The sequence below is a fragment of the Rhea americana genome, unplaced genomic scaffold, assembly GCF_003343005.1.
Source record: "Rhea americana isolate MKP2758 unplaced genomic scaffold, rheAme1 scaffold_365, whole genome shotgun sequence".
In the NCBI taxonomy this organism is placed as follows: Eukaryota; Metazoa; Chordata; class Aves; order Rheiformes; family Rheidae; genus Rhea; species Rhea americana.
Window position 1 is genome coordinate 82,645 of NW_028186496.1, and position 20,944 is coordinate 103,588.

At 39.8% G+C, this 20,944-nt stretch overlaps 1 protein-coding gene across 1 annotated transcript in view; it reads right to left on the minus strand.

Annotated features, from left to right (window-relative positions):
• The window catches only part of DGKQ (diacylglycerol kinase theta), a gene marked incomplete at its 5' end in the record, with an annotated part of 102,067 nt that overhangs the window by 65,456 nt on the left and 15,667 nt on the right, over positions 1-20,944 (minus strand). Inside the window, 2 exons of the mRNA XM_085312442.1 lie at positions 2,091-2,190; positions 15,113-15,192. Coding sequence (XP_085168568.1) covers positions 2,091-2,190; positions 15,113-15,192 — 180 coding nt within the window. The remainder of the gene's footprint in view (positions 1-2,090; positions 2,191-15,112; positions 15,193-20,944) is intronic.

The window sequence follows — 20,944 nt, forward strand, 5'->3', positions numbered from 1 at the left end:
AGAAAGGGAAGAAAGGGAAGAAAGGGAAGAAAGGGAAGAAAGGGAAGAAAGGGAAGAAAGGGAAGAAAGGGAAGAAAGGGAAGAAAGGGAAGAAAAGGACATCCTTTAAGTAGAAAAGTTAAACAAGCAATTTGCTACTCCTGATTGAGGCTTAAAAAGAAACTTTTACAACAGATCCAACACTAATAAATGTTCGGTTTCCTCCCTTTTCTCCTTTCTCTTTCCAGCCTTTCTTCTTGGAAAGAAAAGTAAGAGGAATACTAGCCATTATGAATCAATCTAGCTTTAACTTTGTTGAAATTGTTACCAGGGCATTCTACAGCAAAAATAGCTATCTGAAGCACATGAGTAATTTTCAGCAGAATTTGGAGTTCAAATACTGTAACAGCTTTTGCCTAAGTAGTGAAGGTACTTATTATGCTATAGTTTAAGTTTTCATACATGCTCATTTTCCAGAATAAAGATTTAAGAGTTTTTAAGAGTTCAATATTTTTAAAGAGTAAAGGAAGGAACGTGTATTTTTCAGGATCTTAAGTGCCCTTTTTAAAACCACATTTGGGAAAAATGTCAGAGAAGCAAACTGTGGACTTACTATCATTCAGAAAACAGGATGGCAAACAAAGTCATACCACACAAAACAAAAATCCTGTTTAATCCACACTAGGAACATGACTTCCAAACCTTTATTGAATCAGAGAAAAATGTCTGAACATTTGTAATATCTAAACATAACAAGTAACTTCATGTTTCTTGTTTAAAAAACATTTAAATGAACACCTCAAAAAAACTGCCTTTGCAATGGGTCCAAAGTTAATACAATAGATTTAAAATTCTAACAATGTAAAATCAAAATTTAGATTAAATCAGTAAACTATTTTGCAACTAGCTATGAGACAATACCTAACGAAATTTTTTTTCTTTTAAAATTTCTTATGCTTGTTTAATGCCAGATTAAAGTCCTGAAGTTTGTAAACATGGGTCATCTGAAAAGACTCTGTGGTATCTCTAGCTTCATGACCATCCCACCAATTCACCTGATGCACACGGTAATTATATTTAAGTGACAGACTTTGATGAACTGGAAGACTATATTTTACATTCCTTGTGCAACTTACAAGATGAAAGCAGGAACAAAAACCGTGTACTTCTATGGCTCCAAATTCTCTGATCAAACACAAATATTTCCCCTACGTACACATGTTAAAAGAACTATAACAAATAAGACGATATTTTTAGCACAACAGCAATTTTAACATCTCAAATGCCTACAGAAATGATTCTTCTCTCAGTATGTTCTTTTTTTAAAAAAAAGACAGTTCACAGGCAACAGTCTTCTAAAACACTGAATTCTCAACCTCACAGCCACCACAGTACATTAGAAACTCGGGGAGGTCAACTGAGACAGGAAGGAATCAAGAAGTTGCCCCAAACTGAAACCAGTGAAGTATTTGTGCCAACATGTATTTCCAATCAGTGGATCCTGCAATTCTCATGTAAGAGTAATTTATTTATTTTTTTTCCTTCAAGAGAGTCTATGTCAGAACACTCAGAGCAATATTATTTTGACAGATAATATTTTCAAATACCTTTCCATCTAAGGCACCTATCCTCTTGGCAAGAGAGGAGTTTTTGGGACTGCCAACACTGAGAAAAGCTATATTCTATTCTTTTGCAGGAAAGGGGAGGTTTTAGAAACATGAATACCAGATGGTCCCCTATAGCCAAAGCTTCCAGTGGAAAACTGAAATAAATTACTCCAATGGGAGAAGTCTTTATTTTGCAGTAATAGTGTCTCATCCTTTGTACCTCTCAGGCATGGGCTCACTGCACACCACCAAAACCACAGACTTGCTCAAAGTAAATTGGAGGAAATGTAAAAGACAGTATCCATGTTTGACAATAGTTTCCTTAATTTAAGGTTCCATGCTCAGTTAGCACATGATAAACAAACTAAGAAGTCTCTCACATGCCATAAAGGCATAGTCAACTTTTCTATTAGCATACATTACATCTTTTGTGTGTGTTCATATATACAAGCAAAGTGTAGATGACTGGATAATGGACAGCTGCGCAAGTAGATAGTGAGTTACCTTCACATCGAAAGGCAGGTGAATCTAGTGACTTTCTGCACACAGTGCAAAACTTTCTTTTATAATGTCCTGGAGGCCCAAAACAGTGTGCAACTGGAACCTGCCAATGAAAAAGACACGATAACGTCATTACCCACAATCTTCAAAAATGGCAGTTAATATTCAGAGACTGCCTTACCATGCAAGACTGTATTGTATAGATAATGTGGACTTAAGCATGTTTGAGAACAAGCATACATCCAAGTCATTCTGTAAAAAATAAAACACATTTGGAAGTGTATTTTAAAAATATTTTTAAAATACTTTTAAAATATTTATTTAAAAAAGAAAACTAAGTATATATATTTTAAGGGCTAGTCAAATTCTTGATGATTCATTGTGCCATGAACCTGAAGGGTTCCTTTGGGTTCTGTTTCATGCAACTTATCTGGAACCACAGCTTCTGTCTCCAAGGGTTCTTAGTCAAAACAAGGTCCATAAAACAGCAAAAGCTGCATTTACATAACCACAGACAAAATGCCCTAAAGATAACAAACAAGATAATTCTCAGAACCTCAAGACTACTGAAATCCAATACTCTCCACATGCCTTTCACCTTTTCTCCTAATACAGCCCAGCCAATTGGCTGACCAACAAATGCAATGCCCAAACCCAACATTTCAGAGCCTGGCTGGTAATGATCCAGCTCCAAAGTACATCAGTATCAAGATTACAGGTGACTGCAAGAAGAAAGAAGATATATTGCAAGATCTCATTGCTAAAAGCCACACCAACAGTTTTAACTAATGTATGTCTTAGAATAATATACTCGCAAGTTAAAACGGTGGGAGGTTCCCCTGGATTGTTGATTAAAACAGTACTATTGTTTGCACTCTTCAGCATTTAGGTTGAGGCAGAAATGAACAATAGAAAAGAGACTGAAAATGAAGAATAAGAAAAATGCTTCAGTTTTATACTTGTTCTAGAGACCATTCTTCCTACAAAGAGAAACATCCTTGTCAAACTGTCATTCACACCAGAAAAGAGAAGCAGAACTGCATCTTTAAACTTCTAGAATGCAGATGACTCCCAGAAAATTGTATAGTGATTATGTTAATAACTTTTCAGATTTTTAAAACTAAAAATTATGTATCCCCTTGCATCTCGACCTCAGGACATCCTTCCTGACAAAAATACCAGATTTATCTTCTGGTTCTTGCAGAATAAAAATATTTCTAATGAAAGCTGGCAAATGGTTATTTAAACATAAATGAAGTTAATAGTTTCCTTTAAAAAGTTGGAAATAATCACTTCAGAAATGTATCATCACAGACACTTTCTTTTCCTCCCAGATGCTCTAGCAAGATAAACCCCCAAAAGTTTTTGAGCAGGATTTGACTGTTTTTCCTTACATAAGATGTGAAATATTTGCAGTAAATCTGACAAATACTGGGAACTCAGCATTTCATAACCTAGAAAGTCCTGTTCTAGATATAAAGGTCTAATTACTGCTCATGTTTCTGCCTCTGGATATCCAAGCACAATTCTGCTGAACAATTCTGTACTTGAATCATGTGCAGTGAAATAAACAAAGAAAGGTTTTAGTATGAGGGGGAGAGAACATCACTGCACGTTTAATCAAGAGAAACCGTTATTCCCCCAAACCAAGTAGCATGTGGTTCCTCCAATCCAATTTGAAATTAATTTGGGGAAGGTAAAGGAATATAAAGAAGGCTGTGGAGTATGCCCACTCTAAAAGACCTGGAGAGGATCGTGCCTTGCAGTCATGAAGCATCTGGGATCCCTAGTTGACCAGGAAATGACCAGTCAGTCCAGCTCCCCAGTGCACTGGGTTGCCAGCCAGGCTGCCAGAGGAGTTCACATTAGCATCTCCAAAATGATGTATGATAAAATTTCCATAGCTCCAAAAGCTTCAAATATTTTGCTTTTTGGACCTGCTTGGGATTAAAAAAAAAATAAAAAAAAARGGGGGGGGGGAGACAAGCCATGCTTTGGGATCCATCTCCTGCTGCCACCCAACTCAAATGGAAATTTCATTCTCTGCACAACTTCAGTTTGAATCAACACAAAGTTCATGATCAGCTTGAGTTTTGTTTTAAAATCAGAATATTCTATGTGTATAATGCATGTTTATTAAAAAAGATACATCTTTGGAAAAGGATAACATTTCTCAGACAAGTTGGGGAAACTTTAACCAATCATAGGATTGTCAGCTTTGAGCAGAATCTAACTCAGTTTTCTTTTATCTTTGTGCTATTTCTTCATGGGAAGTGCACCCTTCCCCACAAAAATCCTTCACAGTAACACATCAGTTACTTGGCTTCACTACTTTGGATGTTAACAAGCCAGAGCTCTCAACCAGCCTTCAAGATCCGAGTGCCTGATTATTTTACCATCATAGCCCAAGGTGCAGTGGAGACAGCATTACTCAACACAGACATATTCTTGGGAGATCAAACGCAGGGACCTTCTCCAGCTCCAGATGGCTGGATAACCTGTTCTGGACACCTGGCATGAACTTGCAATCCCCTCAACAACCAGTGCTTATAATGCAGAGAACTCTTTCAATGCCTTGTCTTAAATCTGGCTATTTTATCTTATACCTGGCACTGAAATGCATGATTTTCCTTTTTGCTTTTTGTTCCAGTGTTTAATAAGAAAGAAAAGTTTTACTGAAGAAAAAGGATACACCACAGATCAAAACAAAGTTTTGTGAAAAATAGTGGCTATTTTCGGAAAGGACTTTGGCATGAGCCAAGCTCTTATTCAGAGCCTGGTCACATTTCTGTAGAGGACTCAAAGGAAGGAGACTAAGTCTAAACTCCCTCTGAAATCTCAAGCCACTGCTAAAAAGAAAAGATAACTGCTGATTGAAAGGTAAGGTGACATTGCTTGAAATATTATTCCTTCAGCTTCCTTCCTGCAACAAGCCAAGGAAACTTTGCTTATTACGAGCAGCCTTTTAACTTGCTTTACAAGCGACAGGTATGATGACACCACTACAGAGCCAGTGGAAGACAGGACCAGAGGAACAGAGAAAGCGAGAAAAATGTAAAAGAGGAAGGTACAATCTCACGAACTAATCAAACACACTTTCTTCCAGCAGCTGCCTCAGCTTTTCCTCCACCCTTAAAGAAGTCCCAGGCACACTTTCATATATATATATATATAAATATATATATAATAATTCTTAGATTGTGAAAGCCAGGTGGAAAGCATTTCAGAATCTGAAATTACACCAGTTAAAGAATAACAGATAACCACCAGTCTAAATACAGCAAACTACGGACACATTGGGTGGTCTATGGAGAGAAAAATTAATAATTGATGTAAGTTAAAAAACTGCTTTTCCAGTGGGACTACTTAAATTACTTTATGTAAACCACTGAAATCGATTTCCACAGAAAGATGCAGAAACTTTCTGTTGGTAATACTTTTAAATGACATTTAAGTGCTCTTACAGTATTGATCAAATGTCTATTGACAAAGTATAATGGTAGCACTCCAGCATGTGCCCCAGAATGATGCTGCATTCATGGACAAGATATCCCTAGTTTTCTGCTTTGTTTCCTGAAATCTGCCAAGATATCTAAAGCAGTACTGCATGCAACACATTCCTGTATAAGTGGCTATCAACTTACAATAAAATCAGATCCTATGGAAATCTAAAGAGTAAGAGTATACTCTTAAAGTCAGACTTAAGGAGTATAACCCCTTTGGGGCTATCCCTGTAACTGCACAGTAAGACATCCTGCAATTCTATCATACAGAAATGCAGCAACAAATGCATCTAAAGCAATGAATTCTTTTTAACCTTCAAACATTTACCATCATCACAGAGCTGTAAAAAAGCACACTACTTTTGAGAGAAAAAAAGAACAGAAGGAGCTGCCTTCTTTCTGCAGTGTTAAATTGTTGCTCATACTGAAATGCCACAGGCTAGCAAGCATGTAGGCAAAATCTGAGAATCATTATTTTAAGTGCTTTTAAATATTTAAAATATTTAAGTATTTGGGTACTTTCCCCTGCAATGGAATCGCTACGTACAGAACAGCCCAGTTCTCACCCAAGCCACCTGCTTCAGGGAGAAAGTCAAGTCAAGTATTACTGGGCTGCAATCTGTGGATACCTCAGTGGAGAGCAGCTGTTCAAAGTTGTGCCGCAGCCACCTGACTGCCAACTCAAGCAGAAGAAAGCTTTTAGCCTTGATCCTGTATCAAGGACTGCCAGCCTGAAGTAAGAATGACAGAAATCCAAACATACCAAAAAAACCCAGCACTGCTGTCTTGGGCTGTCTGAAAAAGAAAAAAAAAATACGGAAGGGGTAGGGAAGACAAGGAAGACAAGGAAGGAGGGAAGACAAGGAAGGAGGGAAGAAAAAAGAAAAAAGAAGCAAAAAAGAAGCAAAAAAGAAAAAAGAAAAAAAGAAAAAAAAGAAAAAAAAGAAAAAAGCAAAAAGCAAAAAGCAAAAAAGCAAAAAAGCAAAAAGAAAAAAGAAAAAAAGAAAAAAAAGAAAAAAAGAAAGAACAACCTGCTAAAAACTTCTTCCAGGCCTCTGTCTAAATATTTTTTTTCCACTTATCTCCTCCATCATCATATCGGAGAGATTCGCACCATTGGTGGGATTTTGTACAACGTGTACAAGTTTGAGTATGGYATCATTTGGCTGATTACCCTCAGGTAGCAAAAGACGCACAGAAATAAGTACGCAAACACTCTCACAACAGCCTGCAAAGATTGAGCAAAGGGAATTTAACCTCAGGTTCATAGAACCAATAAGGTTGGAAGAGACCTCTGGAGATCATCTAGTCCAAACCCCCTGCTCAGCAGGGTCACCTAGAGCATGTTAGACAGCGTTGCAGCCAGGCGGAATATCTCCASAGAASGMGAYTCCACCACCTCTCCGGGCAACCTGTTCCAGTGCTCTCACAGGGAAGAAATTCCCCCTCACAGTCAGGCGGAWCTTCCTGTGCTTCAGTTTCTGCCCACTGCCTCTTGTCCTGTCGCATGGGACAACTGAAAAGAGTTTGTCTCTGTCTCCGTGACACCCTCCCTTCAGGTACTTTTACACATTGATATAGAACAGTCTTCTCTTCCCCAGTCTGAACAGGCCCAGCTCTCGCAGCTGTTCCTCATAGGACAGGTGCTCCAGCCCTCTGATCATCTTTGTAGCCCTATGCTGGACTCCCTCCAGCAGCTCCATGTCTCTCTTGTCCTGGGGAGCCCAGAACTGGTGCAGGACTCGAGATGAGGCCTCCCCAGGGCTGAGGAGAGGGGCAGSATCACCTCCCTCCACCTGCTGGCAACACTCTTCCTAATGCACCGCAGGAGACCATTGGCCTTCCTGGCCACAAGGGCACATTGCTGACTCATGGTCAGTCTGTCATCCACCAGCACTCCCAGGTCCTTCTCTGCAGAGCTGCTCTCCAGCAGGTCAGCCCCCAGCTTGTACTGGTGCCCAGGGTTATTTTTCCCTAGGCGCAGGACTCTGCACTTGCCCTTGTTGAACCTCAACACAGTTCCTCTCCACACAGCTCTCCAGCCTGTCCAGGGCTCTCTGAATGGCAGCACAGCCCTCTGGTGTGTCAGCCACTCCTCCCAGCTTGGTAGCATCAGCAAACTTGCTGAGGAGGCACTCCGTCCCCTCATCCAGGTCACTGATGAAGAAGTTGAACAGGATGGGACCCAGTACTGAGCCCTGGGGAACTCCACTAGCTACAGGCCTCCAACTAGACTCTGCACCCCTGAAAAAAACCCTCTGAGCTCTGCCATTCAGCCAGTTCTCAAGCCACATCATTGTCCACTCGTCTAACCCACACTTCCTGAGCTTATCTAGGGGGATGTTATGGCAGACAGTGTCCAAAGCCCTGCTGAAGACAAGGTACACAACGTCGACTGCTCTCCCCTCATCTCCCCTGCCAGTCGTTCCATCACAGAAGGCTCTCAGGTTGGTTAAGCAGGATTTCCCCTTGGTGAATCCATGCTGGCTACTCCTGATCACCTTCTTCTCCTCCATGTGTCTGGAGATGACATCCAGAATGAGTTGTTCCATCCCCTTTCCAGGGACGGAGGTGAGGCCTATAGTTGCCTGGGTCCTCCTTCTTGCCCTTCTTGAAGACTGGAGTGACGCTGGCTTTCTTCCAGTCCTCAGGCACCTCTCCAGTTCTCCGGGACCTTTCAAAGATGATGGAGTGCGGCCTGGCAACAACATCTGCCAGCTCCCTCAGTACCTGTGGGTGCATCCCTTCAGGGCGCATGGATTTGTGGATGTCTAGCCTGCCCAGGTGGTCTCTAATCCTGTCCTCCTCAACCAAAGGAAAGTCTTCCCTTCTCTGGACTTTCTCCCTCACGTCCAGGCTCCAGGATTCCTGGGGGCTGCCCTTAGCAGTGAAGACTGAAGCAAGGGCGGCATTCAGTAATTCTGCCTTCTCTGTAGCCTTCTTCACCAGGGTCCTTGCCCCATCCAGTAGCAGGCCTGCATTTTCCCGAGTCCTCCTCTTGCTGCTGGTGTATTTGAAGAAGAAGCCCTTCCTGTTGTCCTTGACATCCCTTGCCAGACTCAATTCCAAATGGGCCTTAGCCTTCCTTGCTGCATCTCTACATACTCTGTCTGCATTCCTGTAATTCTCCCAARTAGCCTGTCCCCTCTCCCACATTCTGTGTGTTTTCTTCTTCTGTCTGTGTTTGGGCAAGAGCTCTTTGCTCACCCATGTAGGTCTCCTGCCCCCTTTGCTGGGCTTCTTACTCATAGGGATGCACCACTCTTGAGCTTGGAGGAAGCGATGTTTGAATACTAGCCAGCTCTCCTGGACGCCCTTTCCTTCTAGGGCCTGAACCCATGAGACTCCACCAATCAGGTCTCTGAAGAGCCCAAAGTCCGCTCTCCTGAAGTGCAGGGTTGCAATCCTGCTCACTGCTTTACTTCTTTCCYGCAGGATGCTGAACTCCACAATCTCACGGTCAAACCAGTACCTCTTTGTTGGTTAGRACAAGGTCCAGCAGGACACCCTTCCTTATAGGCTCCTTCACCATTTGTGACAAGAAGTTCAGTTCACTAGTTTCAGTTCAGTGACACCGTGGCATTTTAAGGATCAGCATAACTTGCCATCAACTGTCTTCAAAAAAATTGTCCAAAAGATAGTCACATGGGATCTTTCACAAAGACTGCTTTCAATTTAAAGGCAAAAGATACTTTTAAAAAAAATGCTGATACAAATTAAGATGAATGAGCATTTCTGGAACAAGAACATCTATGTTTTCTGATGTGCAAAATGCTTCCTTATTTAACATTCATAAGATTTGTTTTCTCTTCTCTAGATTTACTCAGGGTGATGAAATGTGAGCACATCCCATGATTTTTGTGTCCAGGTAATTAAGTCTAGACTATACCCTCTCTGCAGGAAGCTGAAAACTAAAAGTGATTCAATTTTCTATAGTATTGATCTCTTCCTCTGTCACTCACTCACTGCTCAATAGTTCTAAAGCCTTTTGTTAGCTTGAAGCTTCTCTGCTTCTATCATTGATCACTGAAAGCTCTTGAATTCTGAAATATACTGGAATATACATACATGCAAGCAAGCTCTCTAGGATCTTCTGTAATATAAATTAGATAGCAAATTTCATACCATTTCAAATCAGGAACCCGTGATACTTCTGTCAGGAAATAAGATTTGTATAACAGCTTTCCACTGTAATTACAAGTTGCTTGGTCTAGCATTTTTTGTACTGCAAACAGAAGCTGACACGGAAACACTCCTTCCTTTTATTATTACAGAGGAAATCAATGTTCATCTCCTGCTATCAAGTTAAAGAATTAAAAGAAACAAGCTTGGTAAAAATTCAAAAATTACATACTATTTCTGAACTTGCAAAGTCACAGGTAGAGCTATGGGGCCATGCTGGGAGCTTACAGCTTGCCTCATGTTTACAGCAAGACAGGGAGCTCTTGAGCTTAGAAAGTAGGGTGTACACAGTCCTTCCCTTTTACTTCAGTGGCTGGCTGTGGCTTTGGGCAGGAAAAGAAGGTAAACTTGGAGTTTACCTTGGAGAGAAGGGGCTACAGGCAATCTATTTCACATGTGATGGGGCTTCTACATTATGCCATGGGGTTTTTACATTCTGGGGAATTGCCTTGTTGAAACAACACAACTCACAAAACAATGAGTCAACTGATTAAGAGCTAGAGACAAACCATTCCTGGTGAGGGCGGTTAGGGCCATCAAGCAACCTTTAAGGTAAAATCGCATTCCCCATGTTGAAATAAAACCTACGTAACAGCTGGGATAGGAAAGGACCTCTGCAGATCATCTGGTCAAGCAGGGTTAGCAAAGTAGGCTGCCCAGGGTTTTGAGTATCTCCAAGGATGGAGACTCCACAGCCTCTCTATGAAATCTGTTTCAATGACCACCATCACAGTAAAGGAGTGTTTTCTTATATTCAGGTGGAACTTCATGTGTTTTGGTTTGTGTCTATTATCTCTCTGCCACTGGGCACCATTGAGAAGGGTCTGACCCCTCCATATTTATCGCTCCTTTCTCATAATCACTGCTAAAATCCCCCCGAGCCTTCTCTACTCCAGGCAGGACAATCCCAGGTCTCCCACACTCTGCTTATGTGATAAATGCTTCAGTTTCTAGAAGGATCATCTCTATCCACCTGCTGGCCACATACTACTTAATGCAGCCCAGGATGCCATTGACCTCTGCCTCAAGGGCACATTGGTTGCTCACGGTCAACGTGGTGACTGCCAGGACCGTCAGGGCCTCCTCTGAAGAGCTGTTCTCCAGCAGGTTGGTCCCCAGCCCGTACTGGTGTCTGGGGTTACTCCTCGCCAGATGCAAGACTTGATGTCTTCCTTTTTTAGGCTTCATGAGATTCCTGTCAGCCCATTTCTTCAGCCTGTCAAGGTCCTTCTGAATGGCAACACAAGTATCTGGTGCACCAGCCACTGCTTCCTGTTTTGCATTGTCCGCAAACACGGTGAGGGTACATTTGGTCCCATCATACGGGTCATTAATGAAAGTGTTAAACAGTATTGGAGCCAGTATTGATCCCTGGGGTACACCACTAGTGACTGTCAAGGAACGATTTTCCAAAACTGGGTTCTGAATTTTTTCCTCTCTACCGTCCAAAAGGACCATTCAATCTAATCATATCTGCTTGCAATTCCCAGCTTGCTGGGCTCTTTTCAATATGTTAAAATGTCTATAAACTATTTGAAACAACATTCCATAAAAGCTAATTCTGTGAAGTAATCGCACACAAGAAGTCAGACATTTCAGACAGTTAAATGAGACCAGGGGACTTGTTAGGCAAGTGAAGCAGTAGCCAAACTTTTCCATCTTCTCTGTCTCCTACTTTGTTGGGCTTCCTATTGCTTCTTGGGTGGGGAAGAGAGGGAAAGGAAAGAAAAAAAAAGAGGTGCAGTGTCCTTCAGCTGTCAAAGTTTAGATGTTCTTTGTCTGTTAAGTATGAAGCATCCAAAACAGAAGACTACTGGAAGTGTTGAGAAGGAAAGTTACCCTAACCTGTGTATCCTTCTTTCTTCTCTAYTTCTAGTTTCCTAGTAGTTTGAGAAAGAGTAACCAACCCAAATAACTAACCAACCAAATMCAGGACCCTGAGGGAGAGACCCAGGTCAGCAAACAAGAACAGCACTTGCTCACCTGAGCGAAGACCTCTACAAGCAGTAAAATCTTTTTCTGTATCACACACTGTGAAGGCAACTGCCACCTAAATTCTAAACTTCAAAGTTTTTATTTTTGGCATAGCAACCTTGAAGAGAAACCGATGACCTAAACAAGCAATTGTCTATTCCAGACRTCCTGCCTGTAAGAACAAAAGCACATAAGGAAGTGTTGTGAACAGTCTATCAACAGTTCATGAAGTGGAAGTTGTTAAAAACCATTACGCTAATGCACCAACACAACTACCAGAGAAAAAAAACAAGCATTACAGATGTCTAACTTCACTGAAAGCCATTTCTAAAACACTCCCATTCCTACTTTTCAAAAGTACTGTTACATAAAAAACCCCCAACACACTCATATGGCAAATCTAAGGGGGAAAAAATCCTGTAAGACAATCTCATGCTTACCTAACAAAGATGAAGAAAATAAAAGCCTGTTTCACAATCAGTCAAAGAGGTTTTGCTTTTATTGTTACTTAAGTTTGTTTTTTGTTCACACATACCTCAGAGCAGACAAATGCTTCAGGAAATAGGGGAGAGAGAAAGTTTAAATTTGGAACAGTTCCAGAGCCTCAGGGGTGAAACAAATCATTACCCCCTGCAAACCACAAAAACAGGAACTGGTTTGAAGCACCTACCCATGAAGTCTGCTTTTGAAACATCATGACCTGGATGAGTCTAAAGTACTAAATGCAGGTGAGAATGATTGGTAACAGTACAAAAACTTCTTAAGACAGCCTTAAGAATGATCTCATCAGAAATTGATCTGAGATTGGATGTAGTCATGATATGCTTGCAACTCTACAGGCCTTTACTTGACCCTGTAAATGAAATCTTACTCTCAGGAATGAAAGTTTCCATGAACTATCTACCGAAAAATTATTCTCTGACAGCTTGACTTAGTATCAAATGACATACACCCTCATAAGCTTTAGGAATTGCTAACTTCTCTAGATGAAAATCAGGGGATTAAAAAAGCAGGAGAAAAGTAATTTCTGTAATACACTGAGTATTCATATATTAGAAAAAATTATCAGAAAAAAAGTCCCCTCTGTGATGCCTCCTACACCAGGTCTTTTCATAGAGACACTTTCAAATAACCTGAAACTAAAGCAGAGATATTCCTCCCCCCCCCAAAAAAAAAGAAAAGACTTTCCACACAGTCCATAAACCATCCTTGTTCCTTTTTGTTCTGTTATGTTTTTTAAGCAAGTGCCAAGTTTTATATTTACTTGACAGAGCCTTCATGCAAAACAATATCTCCCATATGGCAGACCTCTTTTGCATGGCAGACCAGGATTAACGCAACTTGGATGATTGCGTCAAAGAAAAGACTATCCAAAATAAATGGCACAATCTAATATTTTGAAACGTAATCATTATAGTTTAGCTATATGAACTAGCTGAACTACAGTTCAACTATATCAGCTGCAAAGCTAATTGCAGCTAAATACAGCAACACTAAACCATAAGGGAGTTTTCAGGGCAAAGAACAGCAATCAGATAAGACAAATTCCCCTGCACAGCAGGAATATTTACATTTTATGCTTAAAGAAGAGAGAGTTAGATAAAATATTTGTTTTGGGGTGAGTGAAAAATAAGAACTGGCAAAAGAATGAGAAAAGCTTGACTAACACCCATAACAAAAGCAAGCAAAAGCAAGGCAAAAACACCACATCTAATATAAGTGTAAAGCAACAGATACTATTTTGAACAAAAAATAAAAAGTTAAATTAACAAAAAAAGGAGTCACAAATGTCCAATACTCTGACTCTCCTCTCTGAATTAAAATGAATGTTTCCAAGTTGGATTTGTACCATCACCCTAGAATRTCTTTGCAAAGATACCTGTATCAGCTGACTCATCCTTCCTTCTCCCATCTACAACTGACTGCTAGCATATTGAACCAGCAACAGATGCTAATTCTTAGAAAAAGCATTTTTCAGTATCTATATGTGCATTTACTTTGGGTTCTGACACTTAACAGCAGTATTTTTTAATCCACTGACAACATTCTACATATATCAGCTACCTTTCCACCAACACAAATTAAAATTTCTCAAGATGAAAATGTGGGTGGAAGGGAAAGTGTATGATAAAGCCTGCATGGCATTTTCATTTGGACAAACCCAGCTAAAGAAAAGTGAGTAGTTAGCTTCTCTCTGTCTACTTCCTGTCATTCTACCATAACACACTCTTACCCAAAATGAAGTACRTACTCCTTGCTTTAAACCTACTGGCAGCATCTTGGCTACTTCTCATTTCATGATATTAAATTTTGCTTTTAAGCCTTCCCTTCCAACCCCTTACACGTTTTTTTAAGCACAGAAGAACCTGCAAAGTTATTTAGGATAAAGAAGGGAATATACCTCCCATTCTGAGGTTTCCAGATCTACACAATGAACAGCTTATAAACATGCTTATCAGTCAGTGATGTCAATACTGCTCATGACTTATTCATTCTGGTTTTACAGCAAGGTCTCACTTGACTTTTGCCCAGCTCCTTAAGATATCTGTATTGCTTTACTACTTATTTAGAAAGCTTCTAACCTTGCACTTTTCCTTCCTTCTGAACTTAGATTCTTTAAAACTGTAGTTACATCACCTTATCTTCTTCCAAAGTTGATTCATCTTTCACACCCTCTTAAAAGAAGCTAAGTTTGAAGTCATGTGGGGGAAAGAGTCATGGGGCATGTGAAAAACAAGTACTTCACCAGTAATCTGAATAAACAAATTTGTAAACATTTCAATCAATTGAAGCCCAGTCTTCTGATTTTTTACTTCTAAAATTTGAGGTTTTTCATGCATKGATTTTATTCTTTTGGGCACAGTAACTGAGATTCAAAATGTGTGCATAAGCAAATCCTTAAGGTTTAGCAATCAACAGAAGCCAAACTGCTCCTTCACTAGGCAGAAAACCTCATGTACAATTGCTATTAAAAAAAAAAAAAATCAATGAAGCATGAAGATCATCTTTAGTATGATGCACTGTATGGTTTTCTGAGTGCACTTCATATTGATCAAACACCACATTCCATTACAGTAAGTTATCCAGGTATTGACACATATGTTAAAAAAAGAAAGCAATATTTAAAGAATGCAAATAACTACCCTTCAGACAGTCTGTCTACAGCCACCCACTTGCAGGCAAGTTTGAAAGGAAATATAAAAATTTGTACTCCTCAGTATTGTAAAAAACCCTTCAGTGATGAGTAACATATTTGACTTAAACAGTAATGCATTAACAAGCCACTATGTTAATCCATCATGGTTGTTAGTGATAAATTTGTGTTATTACGCCAAGAAAGAGACGTGACAGTGTGTGCTTACTCACCCTTACAAGACTTGGAGCAATACACGAGCATGGTATCTTCACATTCTTGAGGCACTTTTCATGAGACATGAAGTTGCAAACTGTGGAAGAAAAWCATAAATGTTAGCAAGTCTTTCAAAAACAAGGCACACTTCTGTCAAAAACCCAAAGATTCACATGTAGCCAAATGCAGTTAGGAATACGTCTTTTTTTAGTCACATTAGCTCTCCGCTAGCTTTAAATATGTATGTGACTGTTATACATCTTGCAGCATGTGAACTACAACTAGTTTTGTTACTAAAATATTAGTGATAGGAAAGTTAGGAAGAAAGTTTATTTCTTGAGCGAGTTACCTACAGCAAGTCATTTCCCCCTTCTCTCCATAAGCAACAAATGGAATCTTAATATTCAGAAGGGATTTTAAAGTAACTATCTACAGTCAGAAGTAGCTCTTTGGTCCAGTCAAAGTAGTGCACACATTTGAAAATGAATTCTCCACCAACTACCACATGTAACAGGAATCAATGGGAGAAAGCACAATACTGTTGATCACCAACTGTAATGGAGGAAGGAGATGAAACTAGAAGATACTAGTTACACAAAGTTTTGGAAGTCAAGAGTATTTAATTATTTTTCTGTGATTAGAACAATAGATAACAATCCCGTGCAAATTCTACAAAACACATCTTACAGGAAGATTATGTTTGACAACAATTTCTCACAGAGGTAGTATTTTCCAGTTTGTTACTCTGAATTTATATGATGTTGCACTGTGCAAAAAAAACAGGCCACTTTTTATTGCATTCCTACTGCCTAGCATTAATTAATTAGGAAACAATATGCCACACAGCTATGGCTTCAGAGCCTTCCACGCCTCAGAAGTACTAAACATGCATTTTCAGGCATCTCCATATCTCATGTGAAAGTACAGACTGTTCCAAGCATTTTGGGCAGAAAATTATTTGTGATTAGCAACTGTAACCGTACACAGGAAACATTCACACATCTCTGCTTTTCAGATGCATGCTGTAATATTTCCTAAGTTTCACGAGCAACTGGAAAAAACAACCCACTTCAAATTTCCCATCTGCAATCCATGAGCTATATTTATGTTGCTGTTATTGATAGGATGTGCTAGTGCCACCCAAAGCAGATAATACCCCCTTCTTGCCCAGCTTATATACTTTTGTCACTTCACAACACCACTTCTCTCATGCCAACATAAGGATTTAAATACAGCTTCRTTTCTGTATGTTCTACTGTCAGCCTGCACTGTTTTGGTGGCACAAAGGCAGGGATGTCTCCTTTCATATTAGTACCATCTCACATGTGTTTGGCAGGCTGAGGTTTGCTTTTCACTAGTCTGCAAGTCAAAACAAAAAGTAGTGCAAGTCACTAGTGCTATAAACATATTATTCATCATTCATGGCAGCATGCAGAGCAACTACAGCATTGACAAGATACTCGAAACATAGGACTTCTGTCTCAGCACTGTAAAGCATAGCATGCATCTCCATGATCAACAGTATTCCCGACTACATAGGAATGATGAGGAGTAAGAATAATCACTAAAGAGATAATAAAACAAATCCCAAAGCTGAAAAGGTAGATACTCAACACACTTAAAAGGTTTTCCCTATTGAAGAAGGGGTACATACTGATTTTAACCACTACATCAACACAAAGGAAACAAAGTAGAACAAAGTGATTGCCCAGGCAAAGGAAAGATGTCCGTGACTCCCCTAAAACAAACAAAAAACCCTGGTAAAATCTCACACAGAAAGCTGGTGAATGTCTATCACATTTATGCATGCTATCACAACATGGATGTAGGTGGACACAACCCAACCACTCTTCAGCTCCCTGCAACATTTCAGTTCATGCTTTCATGAGRGGCAACTGGGGTCTGGGACATCAGGTCTGTAGAGGATGTGCTGGAAAAGCCACACGCTCAACTACGAACCAGTCTGGATTTAAGCACATGCTCCCCAGCACTGTAAACACATACGCTCCAGCTGTTCATTCAGCTGGCCTCTTCATTATTTCACAGGTCATACCCAAAGGCCAGCTGAACCTGCCCTGGTCAGATGGACTTACTTCTGCACGCACAAGCATGGAGGTAGACCTTCATAAGTCATGAAAATACCCATGAAAGGCAACACTGCCAAACAGGCTTCCACCAAGACTGTTATTAAGGAGTCTGTCAGTCAATCCAATCCCAGTGGCTACTGAAATTCGGTCAAATGGCAATGTTCTCCTTCACTTTTCTGTCTCAGAAGCCAAAAGAGAAGAACAGAGCTATGCACTGTAAATTGTTCCCAGAAATTTTATGATCTCCAAGACATTCCTACACAGAGAGAAAGCCACAACCAACAGAAGGAAGCTCAGGAAACCAGTATCTCCAAATAGTTAAGAGCTTTCTTTTAAATGCATGCATTACAACTCAACACACAAAGTTAACCAAGCATCTTGGGGAATTCAGAGGAGAATACTCTAAGTYAGCCTGCAGAAATAACCCTCCTTCCAAGGACACGGGTACTGGGAGATATTCCCCATTTATCTAGACAAGGTCACCACAGAACACTACTCAATCTTCCGCTCACGCTGACAGAGGCAGCCAAGTATGGTCCTGCATAAAGATGGCATATCATGGTTCAGCTGAGGAAACATGGCAAGGCAGAGAAAAACACACTAAAGAACAATTTGAACAGGCAACTTCGGATAAGCAGTAAAATACAAAGATGAACAAGGATTTTAATTACTGAGTACACAGACAAAGACAACTCTCACAAATTAGTGAGTTTCCTAAAATTTCAAAACGAGGATTAAACCATTTCTGTAAAACCAAATTTAAGAAAATCAGGAGAAAAACACAGAAGGACAGCAGAGCCTAAATCTAGATTCTAACATTTTTAATGAAAGATCTGCATAATTCTTTTTCATGAGTTACCCCTCCAGTGCTGCTTGTCAAATGCCTCAAATTCAGCAGTGAAGATTTGCTCTTGCTAAGTACGTATCTACTCTCTCACAAGATTTCTCACGGGTTGAACTAACTCTCATAAGTCACCATTTTGTTTTTGTTTACCATATTCCCTGGGAAAACAAATAAATGGCAGCAAGCAAAAAAACCCTGAAACATGAGCAGTATTGGGAGGGGTGGAGGGGAGGGAGGAATCCTAAAACTGTGTTAGTACTCCCAGATCAGCAACACATGTAAGTCTGGAAATTCTAAAAGCCAGGAGGGGGAYGGTATTTTTAAGGGATGATCTTTGATGAGGGAAAACAAACCAGAAGATGTTGTGTGAAGTTTCAAAAGATGGAATGCAAAATTTTGAGAAAACAGTATTTAAAAGAAAAGGAAGAGGACAGACTGTTCTTTCTATTTATAGTAAAAAGCTTTTCATCGTACATTTAATCTCTGCCACAAGCTACAGTAAGACACATCTATGGATTGCCTAAGTCAAAACAAGGCATTTTCAAACACAACTTTCAGATATTGTATACAAAACTGATAGTTTCATGTCAAGCTTTAAAGACTGGAGTGTTAAGTTTATCCTTTAGCATTTTAAGCACTATCAAAAGTACCTAACAGCATGGAGATAGACACAAATATTTGGGATATACTTGCAGAAAARAATGTCCTTAAGCTTCAAACAGCACATCAAATGCAAGGTACCTACATTCATATTTAAGCTGCATGAAGCTATACAATATTTAGGATTTGAAGAGAGGTTTAAAGAATCCAGAAATTTACTTATTGGCAGGTTGGGGGTCTTGACTGGGTCTCTCTGAGCCATAACTGTACATTCAGATGTATAGCAACCACATTTGACAACTTTCCCTTGTGTCTCATCCTCCCCCCCCTCAAGTAATAAATAAGGACTCCAATCTTTGGGGAAAAAGAAAAAAAAAAAGATATTCCTACTGTATAGCAAGATAACAGATGGCCAGCAGTCACCACAACAGGACTTCTATATTCCCTCTCAGTCTGCATCAAGGATGAGACATATTATCAATTTTATTTACATATTTATTTTTTCATTCACTAAACTCTTAAGATTACAGCTACCAAGTTCGCTTTCCAAGAAGATCAAGAAAAGTTAATGTGAAGACCAGAATGAATTTCATCTTCTCCTTGATGCGACCTATTTAACAAAACAATCATTATGGACATATTCACATATGTATTCTTAAAACCAGGGCATTTCTTTCCTTCCACTAGGCACCCTAAAGTTTTGAGTTGTCTGAAAGCATCTTGAAGAAACTGAAATTCTTCCTCTGAACACATAATCAAATGGTTTCCTGAACTTGGGATAAATATCTCCCCAGCCAGATTTGCCCTTCTTCCACTCTCCCTCAAGTTCTTATGCCCCAATTAACACGCACCATATCACAAGCGGCAATAAGTCTCTTCTCCCAACATAACACATGGTTTTGGAAGAGATGTTCTGATACTAACACAGCAGGCAACCCTTCTCATTGCAACAGGTCAAACTGAGGACTCTCAAATCATGAGCTCTTGCCCCTGAAGACTGGGGCAAGTTTCTGCAGCAGAGAACTCTCTCAGTTCACACCTCATGTGCACCACAGGAGATCCACAGCAAATTTGTGAAACAATCTCCCAACATAAAGTGACAACACCACCCCTTCATCTGCTTGCGTGATTTATCAAATAATAATTTAACTTCATGCTGCACAGTTGTGAGCACCATCACGAAACTGCATTCCACTCACCTTCAAAAACTAACTTTCAGCACGCTGCCACAAAATTTTCTTCTAATCTTCTATCAAAGGACATAGATTATTGAATTACTGATTAACTAACTTTACTATTCTTGCTTTTAAAACAAACTATTAGCTCAGCCACAACATCCAGTAATACAYAGTTTTCCCAGCAATCGCTGTACACTAATTTTTTCCAGAAATAAAAAAATTTAAGAACAACATATTACAGAACATACTCAGCTCATTAATGGGTATATATAAAAAAATACTAAATGAAGAGTAGTAATTCTCTGAGCATCTTTTAAATCAAGGACTTGGAAGAAATCCCTGTCTCAGAGAGCTTTCAGGACAGGCCTATTTGTCATACCTAGGAGCAATACATAAATGAAAACTGTCTACAACTCTCTATAGAAAAAGCCTGTTAAGTTTACGTAAATTTCATGAAAGAATTACCTAAGATCTGCTTTATAACATGCACTGTGTTCTACCAGAAAAGAGGAAAAAAAAATAAAAAAAAAAACAAGAGTGAAGGCCTTTTGAAGTTCCAATGCCGATGTCGTAAGGACATAACCATCAGCAGCTCTGCAGCTTGTCCACTGAATACATGTGCACCCTGTGAATTTATACAGTGGCACAGTRATGATTTTTGTTCCTCTTCCTCTCCCATTCCTTTTCTAAAAAATTCTAACACTCAATATGCCATTTTTAATACTTAGCCTTTAATACTGTCTTCTTAGGCCTACTGTAACTTAGTTTCTTGCCTGATTGATAAAAGCTGGCTGAAAGCCCATCAATTTGTAAGATTATTTTTCCCCTTTCACACACAACAATTTTTATTTATCAATCTTGAGCAATGAAATAGTAAATTAAAATAAAATCACTCTGAATAAAGATTCTTCTGAAAGAGAGAGAGGAGAGAGAGAGGAGAGAGCGAGGAGAGAGCGAGGAGAGAGCGAGGAGAGAGCGAGGAGAGAGCGACGAGAGAGCGACGAGAGAGCGACGAGAGAGCGACGAGAGAGCGACGAGAGAGCGACGAGAGAGCGACGAGAGAGCGACGAGAGAGCGACGAGAGAGAAAAGGCTGTAGTTTTGACCAGGAACTTACTTGAAACTGGACCATCCTTTGGGT